Source organism: Lathamus discolor, chromosome 1 (genome assembly GCF_037157495.1).
Source record: "Lathamus discolor isolate bLatDis1 chromosome 1, bLatDis1.hap1, whole genome shotgun sequence".
Taxonomy (NCBI): domain Eukaryota; kingdom Metazoa; phylum Chordata; class Aves; order Psittaciformes; family Psittacidae; genus Lathamus; species Lathamus discolor.
This window is the reverse complement of record NC_088884.1, coordinates 164,053,577-164,075,545: the sequence shown is the minus strand read 5'-3', so window position 1 is coordinate 164,075,545 and position 21,969 is coordinate 164,053,577. Positions and strand designations below refer to the sequence as shown.

General features: G+C 45.8%; 1 protein-coding gene across 6 annotated transcripts in view; it reads left to right on the top strand.

Moving 5' to 3' along the window:
* Positions 1–21,969, top strand: part of LOC136005126 (centrosome-associated protein ALMS1-like) — a 64,612-nt gene that overhangs the window by 13,232 nt on the left and 29,411 nt on the right. For all 6 annotated transcript variants that reach the window (XM_065662338.1, XM_065662328.1, XM_065662320.1 and 3 more), the window contains 6 exons: positions 2,134–2,329; positions 8,574–8,691; positions 10,127–12,338; positions 14,683–14,842; positions 16,134–17,516; positions 18,326–18,456. In XM_065662338.1, the coding sequence (XP_065518410.1) occupies positions 2,134–2,329; positions 8,574–8,691; positions 10,127–12,338; positions 14,683–14,842; positions 16,134–17,516; positions 18,326–18,456 (4,200 nt within the window). The remainder of the gene's footprint in view (positions 1–2,133; positions 2,330–8,573; positions 8,692–10,126; positions 12,339–14,682; positions 14,843–16,133; positions 17,517–18,325; positions 18,457–21,969) is intronic.

Here is a 21,969-nt window from a genome sequence, read left to right as displayed (position 1 = left end):
GGCTCCTGAAGGGGAGACCTTAGAGCAGCTCCAGTGCCTAAAGGGGCTCCAAGGAACCTGGAGAGGGGCTTTGGCCAAGGGCCTGTAGGGACAGGCCAAGGGGAAATGGCTTTAAACTGACAGAGGAGATTATGTAATCCATTCTGTGATTCTATGAAAACTGAATTACCAGTAGTTCAATCATTATTTTTTGTTATTTTTCTGTTTTCAGGCTATAAACCTAGGATATACACTAGTATAAACCTAGTGTAGTAGTTTCATCACAGCACTACCTTTGAGCTGGTTTCCATTTGTAATTTGCTGTAACCTTGGTCCTGTTACTGCCTCTTAAGTTGTCAGATCTGTCTAGTTCAAAATAGGATCATAGAATGGTTTGGGTTGGAAAGGACCTTAAGATCATCCAGCTCCAACCCGCAATTTGGATGTTAGCACAGAGCCATGCTTCTAGTCCGTGTGAGATCTGACTCCTTTTAGACCTTGGTTTTAATGACGTGTTCAGTGTGTGATTAAGGAAAACTGTACTTGCATCAGGATACAGTCATAGAATCAACTAGATTGCAAAAGACCTTTAAGATAATCAAGTCCAACCATAGTCACACTTCTGTCTGCTGGATGTGCTGCCAAGTATTTGATTACTTTGAGAATTGCATAAGATCACAATTGTTTTGGAACAACTGAATTGATAAAAACTTGTACTTCCAAATTGTTGTTGTTTAAGCCCAGCCAGCCACACAGCTCACTTCCCCTTTCCCCCCAACCCTGCTGGAGGGATGGGGAAGAGAATTGAAAGAATGTAACTCCCAGGGTTTGAGATAAGAATAGTCCAGTAGCTAAAATATAACACAAACCACTACTGCTACCACCAATAATGATAAGGGAAATAACAAGGGAAGAGAATACAACCGCTCAACACCTGCTGACCGATACCCAGCCCGACCCAGCAGTGATCTAGCCCTTCCAGGTAACTGCCCCCAGTTCTACATACTGGGCATGACGTGCTGTGGTATGGAATACCTCTTTGGTTACTTTGGGTCAGGTGTCCTGTCTCTGCTTCCTCCCGGCTTCCCCTCCTCCCTGGCAGAGCATGAGACTAAGGAAGTCCTTGGTCAGACTAAACATTACTGAGCAACAACTGAAACCATCGGTGTTATCAGCGCTGTTCCCAGGCTGAAAGTCAAAACCACAACACTGCACCAGCTACTAAGGAGGAGAAGAATGACTGCTACTGCTGAGCCCAGGACACAAAATAATGAGAAGAATCTTGTGCAAAACATAGTTCATATTAAGTTTCTGATGTGAAAAGTAACTTTTGGTAACTTAGTAGTGCTTTAACAGGTAGAAGAGCTTGCAGCTATTAAGTAGCAATAGTACTGTACTACTACCAACTCACTGGGACACTTTCTTGCTTATATTAACATATAGATACTGATAATAATGGTTTGTTTTATTGATCTTCTCAATTCTCTGCACTGAAGACTGGTCTGTGCCTCTTCTGTAATTAAAGTTTAGCTGGTTTAATTACTTCCCAGTGATCTCAATGCTAATTCTTTAATGAATAATGTGAACCAAAGATGCTCCTTTCCATTTGAGCATGAACTGGAAGTCTTTCTTTAAATATACCAAAGAATTGCCTTGGATTCTTGAGCATTGTTTGTGTGAGCTCAGTATCCTGTAACTAGAAATTTCACTTAGAGACAAATCAAACTCTTCTGCATATTAATCCCCATTTGTACAATGCAAACCATCTTTACCAGTTAGTGTCTAGAGCTGGGTTGCCCCAGTATCCTCCTGAAGTGTTTGTCCTGGTCAGGATTTCTCTTTCTAAGTGGGAGATTTCATTGTGTTTTGGTACAAGCCATCTGAAGTGGCAGGATCTGGAGCCTGAGTTTCAAAGTGATGGGAAGCTAGTGGTCAGATAGTGTCAACTCGGGCAGTAGTGAGAACTGAGTCTGGACTTCAGCAGTTCATAGTGCATCATAATTCTTTTGAATTAAAATCTGAGTATATATGAAATAAAGTACAATTTAGAAGCAATAATTCCATTGTTTCACAGCTTCATCCTTTGGAAATATGTCTTATAAATATATATATCTTCATGCCTGAGCACTTCTGTTTTCTCCTACCTGCCCTTAGGGAATTGAGTCATGGTATCAGCTCCCTGCAGAAGTGGATGTCAGCCGATTAACTGCTGCCTCAGAGACCAAGCTTGGCCTGACTGGTGATAGAAATGACCTGACAGAGTTCCCTACCCTGGAGGAAGGAGTGTTGCCTTCAGCAGAAGCATCTAGAAGGCAGTCTTCTGGAGATGCAGCACAAGGCTTACAACTGGGTATGGTCAAAGCTGCCTCGGTTTAACTGCTGAATGATTAGGATTTTACTATTAAATCAGTCCCTAATCTGGATTTGACTTGTTTTAGTGAGAACTGGTGTTGACAAAACAAATTCTGTGTAATTTGGGTCTGGGCAATCCCAGGCACAGCTACAGGTTGGGCAGAGGAGTGATTCAGAGCAGCTCGAGGAGAAGGACTTGGGGGTACTGGGTGGTGGGAAGCTCCCCATGACCTGGCTTCAGTGTGCGCTTGAGCCCAGAACCCCTCTGTGTGCTGGGCTGTACCCTCAGAGAGTGAGCAGCAGCTCAGGGAGAGGATTCTCACCCTCTGCTGTGCTCTGGGGAGACCCCACTTGCAGCACTGTGTGCAGTTCTGGTGTCCCCAGCATAAGAAGGACATGGAGCTGTTGGAGCAAGTCCAGAGGAGGCCATGAGGGTGATCAGGGGCTGGAGCACCTCCTGTATGGCGACAGGCTGAGAACATTGTGGGGCTGTTCAGCCTGGAGAAGAGAAGGCTGCGTAGAGACCTCAGAGCAGCCTTCCAGTGTATGAAGGGGCCTACGAGGATGCTGGAGAGGGACTCTTCATCAGTAACTGTAGTGATAGGACAAGGGGTGATGGGTTCAAACTGAAACAGGGGAAGTTCAGGTTGGAGCTAAGGCAGAAGCTCTTCCCTGTGAGGGTGCTGAGGCGCTGGCACAGGGTGCCCAGAGAAGCTGAGGCTGCCCCATCCCTGGCAGTGTTCAAGGCCAGGTTGGACACAGGGGCTTGGAGCAAGCTGCTCCAGTGGAAGGTGTCCCTGCCCGTGGCAGGAGATGGAGCTGGATGAGCTTTAAGGTCCCTTCCAACCCAACCCAATAAAATGCCTTGATATTTGTCAAGGTTTGCATTTTAAATGCAACTGGAATTAAAAAGAAAGCAAAAGGCTTTTTAATGTGATACAAAGATGTAAGAACTTTCTCTACTGCTGCTATTTCATTTGTTGCTCTCTAGAGAGTGTGCCAATAGCTACGGGCTTTTTGTAGATGCGCTTAAAATTCCAGCTATGGGAGGCAAGGTGAGAGGGAAGGGAGAAACAGAAGCTATAATACTAATTTATTCCTTCTCCTCCTCAGAAAGTGTTTTGAATTTCATTTGGGGGGTGGAGGGGAGAGAATCATAATGACAGTTGTATCGGAATCGCTCCTGCTCCACTGTGGAACAGATTGACAAAGCCAAGAAGGTTTTGTTTTTGTTTTGCCTTCCTTTTTTATCTCCCACAAATGGCAGCTTGACTCTGGCATTCAGACTTGTCAGCAGGCTGGAAGATGAAGTAGCATGCCCAGCTTTGCTTGTGCAGGGAATTCAATTGTGAGGAAGCTTCTGACCTTCAGAGCGACAGCGGGAAGAGTCACTGTTTTGACACGAGATGCTCGAGGAGTGTTGTACTGACGTCACTCGCTGCTTTAAGCATCCAGCACCTGCTTCTCTGCCTGCAAAACCTGGGTTATGTCTGAGCAAAATGAGCCCCTAAATCATAGAAAGCATCCAGAATATGATAGCCCTGATCTTTCTGCCTCCTGAATAAAAGAAGTTATGGGAAACATGAGTTTGTGTGCTGTAAGATTCAAAAAAGCCAGAGGATGTAGAGCATGTGATATGGCTGGAGTTATATTTTAGAATGATAGAATCCAGACAGGTTTGTGTTGGAAGGGACCTTAAAGCTCCTTCAGTTCCAACCCCTGCCACGGGCAGGGACCCCTTCCACTGGAGCAGCTTGCTCCAAGCCCCTGTGTCCAACCTGGCCTTGAGCACTGCCAGGGATGAGGCAGCCACAGCTTCTCTGGGCACGCTGTGCCAGCGCCTCAGCACCCTCCCAGGGAAGAGCTTCTGCCTAAGAGCTCATCTCAGTCTCCCCTCGGGCAGGTTCAAGCCATTCCCCTTGGTCTGTCCCTACAGGCCCTTGTCCCAAGCCCCTCTCCAGGTTTTCTGGAGCCCCTTTAGGCACTGGAGCTGCTCTAAGGTCTCAGGGCTGTTCCGTCCAGTCTCCCCCAGCTTGTGTTTGTGCAGGCGATTGCTCTGACCCAGGGGCATGACCTTACTGTTGGCCTTGTTGAACTCCAGAAGGTTCACATGGTCCCACCTCTCCAGCCTGTCCAGGTCTCTGGAATTTTCTGTATACAAAAATATATGTATTATCTATTTTAAATACATATAAATTTGTTTTTCTAGTCCCTGTGAAGTGCCATCTATTGAATTCCATAAGGATGCTTTTTCAGGTCATCGCAGTGGAGGCAAGCTGGAAGAGAGGGTTTCCACTGAGGATGTGTCAGCAGTGAACCTTGACTATTCTCTTCCCTCTTTTTTTTCTGTTCCCTTTTTTCTTCACTCTTCTTTCCTGGCCTTGTCACTCATCTGCTGCTTCAAGGCAATGATTACACCCACAGTTCTCCAACTGGAAACCTCTGGGGAAGGCAGGGAACTGTCAGCCTGAGGCAGATTTGCATGGCAAAGCCAGGAAGTTCTTTGGAGAAGCCAGGGGAGCAGCCCTGCCTGGAGTGGAGGTTTGTCTCAGTCTATCTAATGAGCTAAAATCTGCTACTGCAGAGGAAGAGCCTGGCTTTTCCTTGTCCTGCAAACATGCTCCTGCTGCGGCCCCTGCTAAACCCGCTGTGGGAATCAGTGCAATCAGATCAGCTTGCTGTTTATAGGATCCCAGATTGGTTTGGGTTGGAAAGGACCTGAAGATCATCATTCAGTTCCAACCCCCTGCCACAGGCGGGGACACCTTCCGCTGTGCTGTGATTCCAGGTGAGCCAGAGTGCCCAATGTGAATGGTCTGTGCAGTGAGACTGGCAAATATCAGCCTCATCCAGGTGTTTTCCCTGTAAGACCTCAGGGATTACTGAAGTTTCCCATAGGGAAGAGCCAAGAGCATCCTTGAAGGGCCTCCCTAAATGCAGTGAGGATTTCCTGCTTATAATCCTACTTAAGGAATCATTTTTCATCTAGTTCAGTGTTGGGTTGGCTTTTTAACACAAATGCTGAGTGGTACTTACGTGTTTGTTGATACATCTTTAAAGCATTGATTTATCAGCCAAATGGTGTGACTTCCATTGTGTGTGTATATAAATGTGTGTATGCACATTTATTACATCAATATATGTGTAGATGCATTAAATTCTTTAGCAAGATGTATTCTGGATAGCATTTGACAGCTTTGTTTCAATTGCATGTAGTTCCCTCCCTCAGTCTATTTTGTTTCTTCATTTACAAAGGCAGCACCCCCAGAATTACTGTGTGGAAAAGCTTTTCCTTTAATCACTCCTGATTTTAGTGTAGCTTTAAAGCATGTTCTCATTCAGAGGGAAGAAGTTAAGCGGAAAATGAGGAAGGCTGATTTTCCTCTTCTATTACATGAATACAAGTGCGATGCTGGTTCTGCAAACACAAAGGATAACATGATGTGAGATGAAAAGTCTGATTTGATAACAGCCATTGCTGTTGCCTTTGTTCACTAATACCATTTGAGCTGTAAAACCAGATTTGGGAGGGAAATAAAGTCCGTCTACCACAGTTAGGATAGTTTAGGTCCAGCTTGCTTAATGCTTCTTAAAATACACGTTCTTGTGTCTCTAATGCGATTCTCTATCCAAGATTGATCTACTTGATATTTTCAAGTGAAACAACAAAGAATTGCCTGAGTAAATGCACCCTGAAATGCATTGGAAATTGCTCCCAGTAAGCAGCTGGGAATAAGGAACCTAACTTGCAACCTTGATCTGGTTCTAGGTATCAGCCATGGGAAACAGCCCTCTTTGTGTCCTGTGAAGTACGCACGAAATAACACTTGGATATAGCAGAGAATTAGATCAGTCTCTTCTTCCCTGATTTTGAATCATGAGTTAAATTATAATTAAAATCACAGAAGTACCTAAGTCTGGTGCATTAGATCCCAATCTTGGTTGTACTCCACAACATAACAGAGCCCTGAGGTGCTGTTACGTTATAAATGAGACATCTCTGACCTTGTTCCTTATTTTCTTGGCTCCCTCTATGCGGATGCTGCCATTTTCTCTACTTTTTTACACTTCCATGTATGTTACAGGTATTTTTTCATCCAGCTTTACACAGATGCTTATCGGTCTACACTTCAGCCTCTTCTGAATGGCTCCTCTTATCAAGGAGTAGCTGTTTGTACCTATTTCTTTAGGCGTATATAATTTCCTTTCCTATAACCTTCCAAAAAAGCAGGTGGCTTCTATTACTTTTCACTCCTGTTTGGTATTGCAGATCCAGACTGGTTTGTGCTGGAAGGGACCTTAAAGCTCCTCCAGTTCTAACCCCTGCCACAGGCAGGGACCCCTTCCACTGGAGCAGCTTGCTCCAAGCCCCTGTGTCCAACCTGGCCTTGAGCACTGCCAGGGATGGGGCAGCCACAGCTTCTCTGGGCACCCTGTGCCAGCGCCTCAGCACCCTCCCAGGGAAGAGCTTCTGCCTCAGCGCTCATCTCAGTCTCCCCTCTGGCAGGTTCAAGCCATTCCCCTTGGCCTGTCCCTACAGGCCCTTGTCCCAAGCCCCTCTCCAGCTTTCCTGCAGCCCCTTTAGGCAGTGGAGCTGCTCTCAGGTCTCCCCTTCAGGAGCCTTTTCTTGTCCAGGCTGCCCCAGCCCAGCTCTCTCAGCCTGGCTCCAGAGCAGAGCTGCTCCAGCCCTCGCAGCATCTCCATGGCCTCCTCTGGCCTCGCTCCAGCAGCTCCACGTCCCTCTTGTGCTGCTGCCCCAGAGCTGGATCAGGGCTGCAGGGGGGGTCTCCCTATCACACAGCAGAGGGGCAGGATCCCCTCCCTGAGCTGCTGCTCACGCTCTGGAGGTGCACCCAGCACACGGGGGGGTTCTGGGCTGGTTAAGATGAAAGTACAGTGCAGTGGTGACTGGTGCAGGGCATTTATCTGGTAAACCGGGGGGAGAGTTTGCCTTTAAAGAGGCACTGGATAAACAAAGACTCCTCACTTCAGTTGCTGTAGCATGTTTTTGCCATCTGTACTACAGATGCTTCCTCTAGGATGCGTTAAGTTGACCATGTGGTGGAGACAGCTGCTGGGGTAAAAGGGGATCTCTGAAACTCTATAGCAGTCCTGCTATTACTTTTCTAGCTGCTGCTGAGGTGGGAGTAGGGGATGTCCAGATTCTGAGCCAGCTTTGCTGTGTGATGTAGGTTTATTCCTTTCTATATAATTATTCTCTCCCAACATACTTATCTGAATTCATTATGAAAATGTTCGTTGGAGATATTAAATTAAAAGTGAATCAGATATTTTGTCTTGTGGTTGGGTACCACAAATCAGGTGATGTAATAGAGGCTGTAGAAAGCCTCGGGGTAAAGATGATGCAATGTAAACTTGATTTTTGTATGTAATAGTCTTATCTGATGTGATTATGTCTCTGTAAGTGATGCAGAGTATGGCTGGTCTGAGATGCTTGAAAACTAATGAACCTAAGTTGAATGAATGGAGATTCTGGTTCTCAAAGTCATATTCTTGACCACAAATAACTTGTTTTGCTTTAAAAACAAGCTTAGTTAATGAAGTATTGGAGGTAATTTTCTTCTGCATGTATAAAATGTGTCTGTAGGCATTTACACTGATCAGATCCCAGTTTATAGTTGGTTTTATTCTTGTGGTATAAAACACTTCCATTTGTAAGCAGTGAACTGAAAGTGCCAGCTCCTTCTAGGGACAAGGGAATATAATAGAAACTAAGATTTATTGCTGGTGTGGTACTGTTGTAATGGTGATGACTGGGTTTTACTACTTATATCTTGAAACCCTAAAGAAAAAACCTTATGCAGTTTTTGCTATAATCAGAATCCATGGAAAAATGGAGACTGGGAAAGGCTTTACTGGGGATTCTTGGTTTTTAAAGCAGTCAATGGGGTAGAAGCCCTGTGGATGTACAGTTTGCATGGAAATCCCCAAGGGAGTGAGTGGAGAAGGACAGGGATGTGCACAAGGAGAAGTTTAAGGTTAAGAGAGTAAGTTGGAGATGTCAGTTTGAGACTAACAAGAAGGAACCTGAATTTGGTAAGAAAGCTGGATTTAATCTAGGAGGGAACATGCCTCAGCAGGGGATTTAAGTGATGGGATTACATCATTTTCACTGCAGTTGGCACGGATTTGGGTTTTGAAGGCTGGATTAGTTGGCAGAGCAGTTTAAAGAGGGATTGCCTGGCAAGCTTTTATTGCTGTGCTCTTCTTGTTTTGAACAGATACTCCGGGCACTGAGTTCTCTCCCTGTCTTCCATGGCTGACGTATTTAACACAAGGTCAAAGATGTTCAGGTGTGACACTTCTCCAGCAATCAGAAATGGATTTTATTCCCTTAAGGTAGGATAAAGTTACCTGGTGTCATGCCAAGCACAAACCTTATTCCCTCAGTGGCCGTAAATTTCCCTACACTTGATAAATAATGCCAGTTTTATGGTTACACAAATAAGACAAGCATGGTTTACCCTTTGTGTAGAGAGGAGGCATTGTCAGACTTCAACTCATCATCTTCTTTTGCCTTCAGAGAGTTTGAACAAGGGAAAACCTGAACTTCTCATCCTAAAGCACCTGAAGAACATGGGAGAATGAGGAGCTCCACCCTCAAAGGCATCTCTTTAGACTCTGATATAAACTTCATCGCATCTTGCACACAAAAATCAGATTCAACTTGTATTTATGACTAAATATATGTGATAATACTGTGGTTTCTGTATACCAGAGTAACTGATGTGATGTGTAAATGAAAATACATCTTTTTATATAAAATATGAATACATAAAGAAATAGCTATATCACTAAAAATCTTGATCCAAACCTTCACTTCAGGGTGTGACAAATGACTCCTTTTGTGCAAGAAATCCTCTGCCTTTTATTAAGAAGAGGAAGAAAGGAATATACCTGTATAAACACAGATTTCCATGTTTAGGCTTCCTTCTATTTTACTTTGGGCTGTGACAGGAGACTGAAGTTCTTTCCTGTTAGGGTGGAGAGGCACTGGAATGGGTTGCTCAGGGAGGTTGTGAGTGCTCCATCCCTGGCAGTGTTCAAGGTCAGGTTGGATGAAGCCTTGGGTGGGATGGTTTAGTGTGAGGTGTCCCTGCCCATGGCAGGGGGGTTGGAACTAGATGATCTGGAGGTCCTTTCCAACCCAAACTATTCTATGATTCTATGATTCTAAAGTCATACACTGTGATTTTGCTTTGTGCATCGAAACTTGGTTCCACCAGAACTGATGATCTGCTTGCATGGAGAAATACCAGTTTGTGTTTGATGTTCCTTTTAATATAAAAAAACCATTAATTCAAAATCCCCAATGGAAATAGTAGAAGTCTGTGTGCATCCAAGGCCTGGCTTGTTTTATGTCCTTCAAAGAACTAATTGATACAATGAAACTGAAGTTGGTGATTTATATTAAAGAGAAATTATACAGAAACTTCTATCTGTGTGAGGAACTCCTGCGTTTGATCTAACTGATAAACATCCTGTTAAACTTCAGTCCTCTATTGGTTGAAAATATTAACGTACCAAGTAGAAACTAATGTTATTTTCAAACCTTTGTTTTATATGGCAGCAGAGCTTTTGGATATTGTTTGGAGTCTCTTTATGTTCCTTCCCTTCTGAAATCAGCCTGTTGAGGAGATGTGTTTCTGTGTGTGTTGCTAAAGCCCAGTTATTCCAGTGAAGTTCTCCTTTTGCCTCGTATTAAAACAGAGAATGTGGATGTTGAAGTGAAAAATATGATCAGAAATTCACTTGCTTTTCTTGCCTCTTGCAGAGGAGTCCCTGATGTTTCTGGTGTGTCTGAGGAGCATTTAAAGCCATCATACATCCATGAAGCTCTGTCACTGATGGACGCAGAATCCCCCTCCAATGCACCCAGTGACTGCTTTCCTTTATCCCAGCATCCTCTTCCACTTGAACGCATGGAGCCTCATGATGCCAGTCTTGGTGGTGGTTTGGCTCAGGAAACCTCTTCTTCTGGACAACCACTTGTGAGCAAGGAGGCAGATGAAGACTTTAAACCTGGTACTCATGAGGAGGCGTTGATCCCCCAAACAAATGCCAGTTTAGCAAACTCTCCTTCAAAGGTGATGCCAACAGAGGCAAATAGACTGCACCAAATGGCAGCTTCTCTTGCAGAGCAGATCTGTAGTGTCTCTGTAAAAGATGAACATTTCTCCCGTGACAGCAATGTAGCAGCTATTGGCTCGGAGCTTGCAGAGAAAGAAAAAGGGTTATTGAGGAATAATGAGTTCTCATCTTCAGAAAGCTCCTCTTGTAAAACAGCACTGACAAAGGACTCGGAAAAGAATGAGAGAGAGATGCAAAAGGAAGAGGTAAAAAGGGCTGAGAGTGAGTCAGAAGGGTGCATGAGGCAGCTGCACAAAGAGGAGAAGGTTCCTGAGCTGAATTTATCTATTAATTTATCTGATAATTTGAGGAAAGACAATTGTAAAAATTCAGATGCTCAACATGTTTGTTCTGCAGAGGCTTCTGAACCAGGCAAAGGAGTGTCAAAGGAACGTGGAGTGGATTTAAATGGCTCTGAAAGCCTGAAGTTAGTGGCTGTTACTGAGGAGCTCCAAGGAGTTTTCCTAGATCATCAGCAGAAACAACCATCTCCTGCAGTGAGGTCTGAGAAAGAGGAGTTTATCCCTGCTGTGACAAACACCAGTGATTGTGCACCTAAACAACTGGTTGTGACTGACACGGGAGCTTCTTCCCCATTCAGTGAGGATGCCTCAGTGGAAGCAGAACCTGGAGGAAGCAGGAGTACAGTAACTATCTCAGACTTCTCCATAGAAAGGGGCCATAAAGTAACAGACATTTCCCCTTCCTTTAACCTCGTGAGTGATGGCTCATTCTCTGTCCACCTTCCTCGTCCAAGCTATCAATCTACTCCAGGGATACTTCTAAAGAAAAAAATGAAGGCAGAACTTGGTGTCCTTATGGCCAAATCAGATATTCAGGCTTCTCCTTCCTGCTTAAATGAAGAAACTTCAGAGAACTCCTCTGCTGTCACACCTGCATCTGATGAGAAGCAACAGTCACTCCAGTGTGCTCAGAAAGCATGCAGTGAACATTTGGAGTCCTTAAAACTGACACATCCGCACACTGGAAGGATTCAGGCTCTCCCACCACTTAGTTTCATGGAGAAGGTAGGGGCTTGGAACATGAGCCAGCCAGAGGAAGCATCTGATGTGGTGACTTCATGTGAAATTTCTCCAGGTGGAATTTCTCCCAGGAGAGCCTTCAGTGCAATTGCCAGTTCTTCAAACAAGATGTTATCAATGCAACAAAGTGATGGAGACCCCAAAGATGATGTTGCTGCTTCCTCCAGAGTGACAGGTTCCTTGGAAAATTTGCATTTCCACACTAAAAACTTACTCCTTGCTTACCCTCTCACCAGGTCTCAGTCTGACAGCACAGTAAATGTTTCCAGTAGGAATGCATCCTTGGTTGAAGTTCCTCTTCCAGCAGACTCAACAGAGGCAGTGCAGTCTCTAGAAGACACAAGTAATGTTTCAGGAGTGTCTGAAAACAGTTTAGGAGGCTCCATGATCCAGAAGATTACAGCTGACATGGTTGCTGGATCTAGCAGTAAAGATGCACAAGATAACAGTACAGGACAAAGCTCAGACCCGGATGTTCTTGTTTCCAGTGAAGGAGTTGCTCAGCTCCTTAGAGAGGATGGTAACTCTTCAACTGATGACCAGAAGAATTGTGATGCTCTGGAAAATCAGTCTCACAACTTCAATATTCCTGCTGGCCATGTCGGTGTGGACAATTTGGGTGATATTTCTCCTGATAGCTTGAATCTTCCCATTAGTTCTGGGGAAGGTAGACCCAGGGGCTTGGGCTCTGCAAGGGGCTCTTCAGGGGTTTCCAGGCACTTCTTCACCAGTGCAGAAAATAACTTCATCCCTGTCGGAGCAACTTTGGAAACTCCTGAGGAAGAAGAGCTTAATATTGAGGAAAGGATCCCAGTAAGTTGGTTCCTAAGAGAGAATTGTAACTCTTCTTTGCCTTTTGATTGTGAAGAGATCAGCGTGCACTTGGCTGTCATAAAGTAAGGCACAAATGTAGAGGTATCACAGGAACGAGACACAAGCATGCTTATATATAGTTTCTGATACTCATCAGGTTAGGAACTTGTCATGCCATAGTTCATAGAGCCATGGGTTGTGTTGGAAGGGACCTTAAAGCTCATCCAGCTCCAACCCCCTACCACAGACAGGGATTCCTTCCACTTGCTCCAAGCCCCGTCCAACCTGACGTAATGCAGGAGAAATGTAAAGATTGGTGGTGGATGGTGATGGAACACGAAGAACGCAAGAACAGGACATGATGATCAAAAGTGCAATCTTTTTGATGAAACTCATACAGGAACTGGTTATGACTCTTTTAGCAGAGCATTGATAAGCAATTTCTGGTCTTCCAGAGTCTTTCTAAAGATCAGGTTATAATTATCCAGCCATGAGGTTGAGGCTCAACTGCTGACTAAGGAAACACTGGGCTGCAGAAGAGCTGAACTTCACCCACCCACGATCTGCAGTAATAGCAAACCCACCACAGGATCCTGGCAAATCAAACTGCCTTTTTCTTCTATAAATACTCCCTTTGCATGCTCACTTTGTTCCTGTATCCAAGGCATAAATTCCTGATCCTTTATATATTGCTCATAAAGGCTTTTGGAAGCCTCTGAATCCATTTCCTCCTTTAAATCTCCCTTAATGAAGATTCCTTCCCTCTTTTTCCCATTTCAGGCTGGTTACTGGGATTGGAGGGCAGGTTCTGGGAGCCATGTGAACTGTGCTAATGGGTGCTGAGTGTTAGGGGAAAATGAGATGCAGATTTATGTTAATGATAAACGTGTAATTATCTTCTGAGTAAGTGGCTGCTCCTCTCACAAGATGACTCCTGTAATGATTAGGGCTTTGGAGCTGGGGTTTAGAGCACTCTTCACTTGATTGTCTGGGCAAATACGTGGTGAAACAAATATAAATATTGTAGGGAGGATGTTGTAAGTGACATGGATGAGATGTAAAGGTTGTCTGCTACCTTGTATGACAATAATCAGGCCTGTTCTCCAGCACTGGGTCTAAGGAATTCTGCTCTTAGAAATCACTGGCCAGGTAAAGGAGATTGGGTCAACTGTATGGCTGTTATATGTAGGGTGTCTTAAATAGTAAGAAATGAGACTCTGCATGCAGCACTGTGTGCAATTCTGTTGTCCCCAACATAAGGACATGGAACTGGTGGAGCAAGTCCAGAGGAGGCCACAAGGATGATCAGGCGTTGGAGCACCTCCCATGTGGAGACAGTCTGGGAACATTGGGGCTGTTCAGCCTGGAGAAGAGAAGCTGCGTGGAGACCTCAGAGCAGCTTCCAGTGTCTGAAGGGGGCCTATAGGGATGCTGGAGAAGGACTCTTCATCAGGGACAGGACCAAGGGGTGATGGGTTCAAACTGAAATGGGGGAAGTTCAGGTTGGATATAAGGCAGAAGCTCTTCCCTGGGAGGGTGCTGAGGCGCTGGCCCAGGGCGCCCAGAGAAGCTGTGGCTGCCCCATCCCTGGCAGTGCTCAAGGCCAGGTTGGACACAGGGGCTTGGAGCAAGCTGCTCCAGTGGAAGGTGTCCCTGCCTGTGGCAGGGGTTGGAAGTGGATGAGCTTTAAGGTCCCTTCCAACCCAAACCAGTCTGGGATTCTATAATGGTTGCTGTGCAACCATTATTTGGGAGGAAGAAGGTTTTTAAACCAAACATTTGTGTTCTCCTTCCAGCTGATAAATGTCATTTTAAAGAGGTTAGGCTGAAGTTTATCAGCCTCTGAAGTATCAGATCTCTTGCTTACGCAGTGTATGGAGCACGTGAGTAAAAAGACTACAAGCAGTTGGCTGTTGTCACAAGAACAAGATACGTGACCTCTTCTTTGTCAAACTTTTCTATCCTTTCTGGATCCTGTGGAAAGGGCTGGGCACTGGTTTGGTAGCATCAGGCTGCTGCCAGTGTCCATCTTTGGCGTGTGCTGAAGGAAAGGTCAGGAAAGAACTGTTGGTGAGTGCAAGCACAAGCTATCCCCATCGGAGTAGTTCTTACAACTTAGAGCTGAATTGCTTCCAAACAGAACCAAATGAGGAATAGGTACAGGATACTTCAGTTGTCTGCTGAGCTGCACATGGCCTGTGACTTGTCTGCTAGGTAGACTTAGTCATATTGGGTAGAAAACAGGCAAGTTGTTTGCATTTGTGATGATGCAGAAAATGTGCACCTTCAGAATCTGATTTTTCTATAAGAGTGCCATTATCTTACTTATTTCTTCTTTTGCCAGATATATCTTCACAACCTTGGCATTGATCAGTCACCTGGAACTATACTGAGGCCATTTGTGCCCCGAGGGCCCATCAGGGAAGTTGAATTTTCCCCTTCAGAGCTTAGAACACTGAAGGACTCCACTGACACACTGGCATGGTCTGCTCCACAGCCACAAGGTATGGGGAAGGAGGGACTTTGTGTTGTGCAAGGCTTTGAGAGCACAGAACTTCAGGCTCACCTGTGTCAGGTGTGTTTCTTCTCGTGTGATGCTCTCTTTCATTCTATGAGTTGAGCTTCTCCCATCTTGCATGTGAAGTATTTGACGTTGGAAAAAAGAAGTATTAAAACCATGGAAAACACACCTGCTCTCTAAGGACTCAAGGCTATGTGGCATCTTCCAGCAGTGCAGTGACATTTTATCATGTTTTATCCTTATTTCTCTTTTATAAGAGTTCTTAAGAAAGAAATGATTTCTCTCCAGCCCTCGCAGCATCTCCATGGCCTCCTCTGGCCTCTCTCAAACAGCTCCACGTCCCTCTTGTGCTGCTGCCCCAGAGCTGGACCAGGACTGCAGGGGGTTCTCCCCAGAGCACAGCAGAGGGGCAGGATCCCCTCCCTGAGCTGCTGCTCACGCTCTGGGGGTGCGGCCCAGCACACGGGGGGTTCTGGGCTCAAGCTCTCACTGAAGCTGGGTCATGGGGAGCTTGCTAACCAGTAATGCGAAAGAAGCTTATCCATAGCATGTCCTTTGCCTGTTTTCAGAAGGATCTCCAGTATCTGAAGGGGGCCTATATTGATGCTGGGGAGGGACTCTTCGTCAGGGACTGTAGTGACAGGACAAGGGGTAACGGGTTCAAACTTAAACAGGGGAAATTTAGATTGGATATAAGGAAGAAGTTCTTTACTGTGAGGGTGGTGAGACACTGGAATGGGTTGCCCAGGGAGGTTGTGAGTGCTCCATCCCTGGCAGTGTTCAAGGCCAGGTTGGACGAAGCCTTGGGTGGGATGGTTTAGTGTGAGGTGTCCCTGCCCATGGCAGGGGGGTTGGAACTGGATGATCTTGAGGTCCTTTCCAACCCAAACTATTCTATGATTCTATGGTTCTGTGATATATTGGAAATGCTGCTTTTTTTAATACAGATGCTCATTTGGACATTCAGGCACCACTGTGTCATGTACCTAAGAGCATGTATTTAAAATTCAGTCTAAACACTTATTTAAAAGCAGGTTATTCAAGTCAAGTTCTGTATTTTCTTTGATATTTATCCCAAGTGGTTTGAGAGATTTTCAGTAGCCAATTCTCATGGAAGTCTTAGTTCATGTCTCATTCCAAAACCAATTTCCTAAGTGTTTTCCAATATGTGGATTCTTCCCTCCCTTTACCATCCCTCCAGTACAAGAAAAAGTCTTTCCTGATGCAGTTGTTTCTGGAGCCCCAAACTTACTGACTCTTCTGTTTCTCTGTAGGTAAATTGCTGTCAGCAGCTGAAATCACTCAGACAAGTTTCAACTTCGGCACCTCTGCTCTCAGTGTGTCTGTACCAACGCATCCAGAGGTTGGCTTTGACGCTCTGTCACCCCATGAACTCTCTCCCTGCTTCTCAGGGTCTCTTAGAGACAGCCCAGTGAGTCAGTGCAGTGTTTCATGCCATCATCTGGAGACGACAGCTCCTGAGGCAGAGTCTTCAGCTGTCTCCAAAGCAGCGGAAGCAAAGCAGGAGCTGTGGAGTGTTTCACCTCACTGCCATGCTGACAGGGAGAGTCCTAGCCTTGCTTCCAAGAGCGTTCAGGATCTGCTAGCTAAAAATGAGCCCAAAGATGCAAACAGCAGCCCGCAGAGATGGGCTGCTGGTGCTTTGACTGCGGTTAAAGGTGAAGTGGAAGCTGACAGAGGATCACAAACATCAAGTGTAGGTAAGAAGAGAAATAAGGATCAACAAGATTGTCCTTTGATGGGATCTGCTGCATTTCAAGAAATACAGAAGCTTTTGGCAGAGGCAGAGGACATAGCTGGCAGGTGGAGTGAGCCCGTCTTCTCCACTGGCTCTTGTAGAGAAACTGGTGAGTCTTCCCCAGTGCTCAGTAGAAAGGAGGATGGCTCTGAAGATTCTAGGGTAGGGAAAGACAGAATCCCTGAGTTCCACAAGATACTGTCACAGGATGAGACTATGACCCAAAGAAGTAGTCAAGAAGAGGGGTTGGTAATAAACCCTTTGGATTATAACACATGCAATTTAAGATGGGGAAACTCTTTTGATGTCAGTTTGCACAGTAGCGAAGAGATGATGAAGGAAATGACCACTATGCTTAAGACGGGAAAATCTGTAGGAAGATCTGAGCCAGAAGGCTGTAGCAGTGTAACTACAGACAGAAACCAGCCTGGGTTTGTGGCTCTTGCACAAAGCAGTGGAAGCAGTGAAGTCAGCACTGGAACAACTTCAGAATCAGGGAATCCTTCTTCCTCGGAGCCCCCGGGCAGTGTCACTGATGCCCCAAGAGGATTCCAAAGCCCCTTGTCTAATGCTGGTGTAGCTGGAAGCAAGGCAGGAGGCACACGAGGGAGTGATGACAGCAGCAGTGGAGATTCACTAGCTGCCCATGTCAGAAACCTCCTGATGAGGAATCCTTCTTCCTCGGAGCCTTTAGGCAGCACCACCAGTGTCCCAGGAGGCTTCCAGAGCACGTTGTCCAGTGCTGGTACAGCTGGAAGCAAGGCAGGAGGCATGAGGGAGAGTGCCAACAGCAGCAGTGGAGATTCCCTAGCTGCCCGTGTCAAAAGCCTCCTGAGGAATGGATCACCTCTGACACAAGTTGTGACGAGTGCAGATGAAGAGGAGAGGAAAGCAGGAGGTAATGAAATGTCTCAGTTGTGTCTTATCAAGTGTTATGTTAGAATGCACATCTTCAGTTAGGTGCATGTTGAAGGGATGACTTTAAAGTGGTTGCCCAGAGAAGCTGTGGCTGCCCCATCCCTGGCAGTGCTCAAGGCCAGGTTGGACACAGGGGCTTGGAGCAAGCTGCTCCAGTGGAAGGGGTCCCTGCCGGTGGCAGGGGTTGGAGCTGGAGGAGCTTTAAGGTCCCTTCCAACACAAATCACTCTGTGAGACTGTGATGACTTTGAAGTGAAGGGCTATGGATGTAAGACAACCTGAATCTGTTCCCCTGATTTTAGAGGTACTTATATTACATTTATCAATGTTAAATTTAAAGGGACAGGGCTTAAATTATCAATGTTTTATAGTCATGTTGTGTAGTATGATGGAATTGGGGTAGAAGTGAACTTCTCCAGTTTGAATGCCTTCTTTTGCCTGACATTGGTGCAAAAGTATTTTGTCCACATAGGTATCATCCATGTGCTATGTTATGGGTTTGGGAAGGGACTGTGTGATAGAGTGGTGACTGGAGTCTGACACTGTAAAGAGGATGGAACCGGGTGATGGGTCCTGGATCCATCTTTCCAAAGAAATATTCAACAGAGTCATTTAAAATTGTATCCCTGGTCAGTCCACGAGCTCTGTTATTAGAGTGGTTTTTGTTCCCTCAGTCATGCTAGCTACAAACACATAGCAAAGTTTGGATTTTAAGGTATAGGACTGTTACCATACGTGATGTGACAGAAAGGAGAGGGAACTGCCTTCTGTTTCTTGTTCTTTGTGTAGCCTGGGTGAAGTTAAAACTGGCCAGTCAATCTCAGGAGTCTGTGTCAGACCTGAACCAAGAGGACCAGCAAAGGATCCAGGAAATAAAGGCAGAGCTGCTTCGGAGTGCCAGGAAATCTGCACGTGCCAAGGTACAAGCCAGCTGCTCTGGGGAAAACAGTTGAAGTGGGGGATAAATGCTGCTGTCTTGCTGTGATCTTAAAATGATGAGTTATATTGCTGCGGTACTTTGGAGGATTGGTGCCTACAGAGGAAGGGGGGGATGCAAACACTGAGAGCTCTGGTTGGTGGAGCTGCTTGTTTTGGCTTAGCCAGTTCCTATGTATGTTTTGGGACCGGCCGTGGTGCATGTTTTCCCCCAGCTGATAGTTGGGTACCTTGGGTGAGTGGGGTGGTTTGAGGCGTTGGAGGGTGACACACAGCTAAGATGTATTGAAAGAAGGTGTGAAGGACAGGGATGTGGTCAGGGATGGAGTGAGTCCAGAGGAGGCCACGGAGATGCAGCGAGGGCTGGAGCAGCTCTGCTCTGGAGCCAGGCTGAGAGAGCTGGGCTGGGGCAGCCTGGACAAGAGAAGGCTCCTGAAGGGGAGACCTGAGAGCAGCTCCAGTGCCTAAAGGGGCTGCAGGAAACCTGGAGAGGGGCTTGGGACCAGGGCCTGTAGGGACAGGCCAAGGGGAATGGCTTGAACCTGCCCGAGGGGAGACTGAGCTGAGCTCTTAGGCAGAAGCTCTTCCCTGTGAGGGTGCTGAGGCGCTGGCACAGGGTGCCCAGAGAAGCTGTGGCTGCCCCATCCCTGGCAGTGCTCAAGGCCAGGTTGGACACAGGGGCTTGGAGCAAGCTGCTCCAGTGGAAGGGGTCCCTACTCGTGGCAGGAGTTGGAGCTGGGTGAGCCTTAAGGTCCCTTCCAACCTAAACCAGGCTGGGATGCTTTGATGATGTGATGGGGCCATTGCTGTTACTGAGATTAGAAGGTGCACACAGCTCATTGTTCTTAGCAGGTCCGCATCCTTCTTTTTGAAATGAAGAACAGTGTTTTAAGAGCAGTCTGTGTTTGTGTTCATGGTTTCTTGGGCATGGACTGTCTTGGTCATAGAGACATCAGCTTCCAAAAACTATTGGACCAAACTGCTCAGTTACTCACAATTTGATGTAATATTTGACTGGGAAGCAGGAAAAAAACCCCATACTTCAACAATTCTGTTTAGTTTCAGAAATTCAGACAGATAGAAAACCAAATCACAAATGCATTTTTGCTTCAATCTCCTTGTCAAAAACTAGAGGCCTGAAGCTGTTTTTCCTCCCCAGCTTTTGTTAGGTCACAGCTTTGTCCCTGACATTAACTTACGACTGATGAACCAAGTGTTTTACCTTCGTGTGATTGTGTCAAATATGAATTGCTTTATCCCAAATGAGAATAAGCAACTATCAGTCACAGTTTTGCAAACCAAGATTCCAAGAAACTGCTTTAAGTCATCCGCAACATGCTCTGCTTTGAGCTTGGAGATACATTTGCTCTACAATGGCTTTGAGGTAAAGAGTGGGGTTGAATTTGCAGCATGAAGGTCAATGGGGTGTTTTTTGGTAGACTTCAGCTAAGTGTACTTTTTTTTCCTCTCTTTTTCCTCTCTTTTCCTGTATTTTCAGTTTCTTCTCAAGTAAAACAACACATCACAGCAAAGCACAGATTATTGACAACTGTTTAAGGGGGTAAAAATTGCACCCACTTTTGTTGCTCACAAAGTAATTGCTGTAGATGTAATGGATCTTGTTCTGTACCATACCTGTTGAATTCCCAGAGCAAACCCGTGCGCTGCCTTCAAACCCGGAACAAAGATGCTGGAACGATATTTTCCTTCTTGCTAAATTAGAAAGGCTGAGGAAGACAAACTGTTCCCAAGTACTCCAGCAACCAATTCTTTCGTCAGACCATCATCTTTATTTAGTGCTTCTGATGCAGGCATGCGATGAATGTTCTTTTTGGAAAGATTAGACTCTGCCTCTCATTTCTCTAGGTGACAACTCAAGAAATATAATGTACCACTGCGAGATGTTCTTGTTTCCTGCAGGAAGCATGGGAAGCTTCTCTCGTAAAAAAAACCAAGGAGTTGTTTGACTGAAGGAGTAGGACAGTTTGGGAGGGTTCTTCTCCGTGATCTTCTGCGTTTCAAGATTGTTCCATGTTTTGAGGTAGTCAAGGAGCCGTTTGATAGATGTTTGTCACTGGTGATGTGTTAACAGACGGTCAGAAAGAGAAGCATCATAATGATTTCTCAAGTTCTAGCTGAGTGTTTAAGGAGGTGACTGGGACATATGCACATAAATGGGCTCCAAACATGTACTGAAGGGCTCTGCTGAGCAGTGGCCCAAAATATTCACTAGGGAAACTGAATTTTGAAGGCTTTAAGATCTTAATTTTTAAGCTCCCCATGACCCGGCTTCAGTGAGCGCTTGAGCCTGGAACCCCGCGTTTGCTGGGCTGCACCCCCAGAGCGTGAGCAGCAGCTCAGGGAAGGGATCCTGTGACCTTAGAGCAGCTCCAGTGCCTAAAGGGGCTGCAGGAAAGCTGGAGAGAGGCTTGGGACAAGGGCCTGTAGGGACAGGCCAAGGGGAATGGCTTGAACCTGCCCGAGGGGAGACTGAGCTGAGCTCTTAGGCAGAAGCTCTTCCCTGTGAGGGTGCTGAGGTGCTGGCGCAGGGTGCCCAGAGAAGCTGTGGCTGCCCCATCCCTGGCAGTGCTCAAGGCCAGGTTGGACACAGGGGCTTGGAGCAAGCTGCTCCAGTGGAAGGGGTCCCTGCCTGTGGCAGGGGTTGGAGCTGGGTGAGCTTTAAGCTCCCTTCCAACCCAAACCAGTCTGGGATTCTGTGGTTATTTAATGCAAATGCTTTGTAAAGGGGCCTTAAAAATGTGACATTTCAGATTGGTCCATGAAGCTTAGGATGGACTGGTGGCTCTCTCCTCTAAACTTGTTTGTGACGAAGGGAGACAAAGAATTGCCAAGATGTTACTATAGACAGGTCACTGGTCAATAATTCTTACATCTGTGGGGATGCTGGTGTGGTTGTGGAGATCTCGTTTTGCCTGAGCAGGTAAGCTGGCAGTACTTACTACTTTGACAGGCTGAGCAGCTGTACCATAGGGATGGCTGCTGCTTTCCAGAATGAGCCATGAACCACAGATGATATTTGTTGGGACTTTAGGAAAAACAAATGAAAAGCCAATCCTAAGCTCCAGAACTCAACCCTGTTACTGTTCTTCCATTGAAATCATGAGGCTCTTTCCAAATCAGAAGAACTTTTAGCATAACAGGGAAAAGCCAAAGAAAGACTTGTAGGTCTAGTTTCCATTCCAGGAGCATTGTCTTTCACGTTTAACCTTCTTGTGCTGTGTGTACATTTGATGTGGTCCCTAGTTAAGATTGAGGGGGTTTGAGTTGCTCTTAGATGTAAATGCAGTTTTAAAGTATTAAACCTATGAATTTTCCTTCTCGACTGAGGACCTTTTTCCTTCACCTTTATTTTCGTAGATGCCAAATAGCCACCTCTTGTCTGAGAGCATTCCGCCTTTGTATACTGTATTCTCCCAGATTATGCTGTATTTTTCCACTCCTTGTACTTTCTCACTTTTTCAGGAAGTTCACTGAGT